The sequence below is a fragment of the Rhincodon typus genome, unplaced genomic scaffold (assembly GCF_021869965.1).
Source record: "Rhincodon typus isolate 14 unplaced genomic scaffold, sRhiTyp1.1 hic_rhity00003338, whole genome shotgun sequence".
Taxonomy (NCBI): domain Eukaryota; kingdom Metazoa; phylum Chordata; class Chondrichthyes; order Orectolobiformes; family Rhincodontidae; genus Rhincodon; species Rhincodon typus.
In genome coordinates, this window is record NW_025968976.1 from 5,021 (window position 1) to 6,519 (window position 1,499).

The following is a 1,499-nucleotide window of genomic DNA, read 5'->3' on the forward strand; positions in this document are numbered from 1 at the left end:
CCCCCATAACAGGGCAATGCATGGGGTGTCCCTACGCCACACGGGGGTGGGGATGGGGGCTGCAGCAAGTGAAGGTGGCAGCTCACCGCCACCTTCTCAAGGGGCAATTGGAGACGTGGTCACAAATCATACCCCAGCCAGTTAGTACCCACACCCTGTGACTGAATAAACAAGGACATAAACGTACATACTCCCACTCACCTTGTGTAGTCCCACCACTTTGGGAGTGTAATATACTGTGTAAGTCCGGTTTCTGTCATTGTTCGCTGTTACTTTAGCCTGTAAACAAAAGCAGGCACAGAATTGGTTCCACACACAGTATCGAGCATTTTTCCAAAACAGGAAGATGGAAGAGTTTGGGATTTCCTTCCTCGCGGAAAGACAAAACTGAGGGCTGACCTCACCGAGGGCTTTTAAAATGATGATGGGGTTTTCGAGAGAGGGTTGATGTATAGGAAATATTTCTGATTTTGGCAAGCGAGATGGAGGATGGGGGTGTTGGGAAAGGGGGGAGAACAGGGGACTTGCTTCTGAGGGCAGGGGGCTGAAATGGGGGGTGCGATATGACAGGGAATTGGGGAGATTGCGGGGGCTGGAATTTTACCGCATCTCTCTCTCGAACTTCACATCACTGAAGCCTCTTCATCCCAGATCCATTTCCGTGAATCTTTTTCCATTCACCTCCCCACACTCCCTCTCTCTCTAAAGCCTTCACCACCTTCCCAAAGTCAGGACGTCAAATCGAGACCCAGAGAGAGAGTGAGTGATAGAGATAGAGAGAGAAAGTGATAGAAAGAGAGAGTGATAGAGAGAGAGAGCAAGCAACAGAGAGAGAGAGAGAGAGCGAGTGATAGCGAGAGAGAGAGAGAGTGATAGAGAGCGCGAGCGATAGAAAGAGAGAAAGCGAGTGATAGAGAGAGAGCGAGTGATAGAGCAAGCGATAGAGAGCGAGACTCCAAAAAAGGAACAGCTTTAAATTTAAAAATAACTGAGATAATGCAGCTTCACCTCCTCACGGTGCCCAGCAGGGTCCTCCACATAGACAATGACCTCGCCCTGGCCTGCACTGATGGTTTCCACGGTGAACTCGGCCTTCCTCATGACCACATTCCCTGTTGGCTCAATACCTGGGCACAGGAATTTGTACGTCACCATCGGGAGAGAAGGAGGAGGGGAGTCACAGGAAATAAAAGGATGAATGAGAAAACAGGCAATGACGAAGATCACCGAGAGAGTGGAAGTGTGTGAGAGAGAGAGAAAATGGCTGCTGATACAGACCTGGTCCGTAGGCCCGAGCCTTCTTGGGGTTGAGCTTGGGCCGAAGTGGGGCTCCAGGTTTGAGCTTGGCCTTGGGAAACTGGGAGAGGTAGGTCATGACTGAGTGTTCGTCCACATTCGGATCCAAAATTTCCTCTGGAGTAATCACCTGAGAGACACAATAGCAAGAGAAGGAACAACCACAAACAGACATTAATCCAGGTCCTCTTGGGTCACACGTG

The 1,499-nt window shown here is 50.1% G+C and overlaps 1 protein-coding gene across 1 annotated transcript in view; it reads right to left on the reverse strand.

Annotated features, from left to right (window-relative positions):
* LOC125481728 (filamin-A-like) overlaps window positions 1-1,499 on the reverse strand; it is a gene marked incomplete at its 3' end in the record, with an annotated part of 17,960 nt that overhangs the window by 4,862 nt on the left and 11,599 nt on the right. The window contains exons 5-7 of the mRNA XM_048593626.1: window positions 1,279-1,426; window positions 1,009-1,127; window positions 202-279 (exon numbers count right to left, since the gene is read on the reverse strand). Of these exons, the coding sequence (XP_048449583.1) occupies window positions 202-279; window positions 1,009-1,127; window positions 1,279-1,426 (345 nt within the window). The remainder of the gene's footprint in view (window positions 1-201; window positions 280-1,008; window positions 1,128-1,278; window positions 1,427-1,499) is intronic.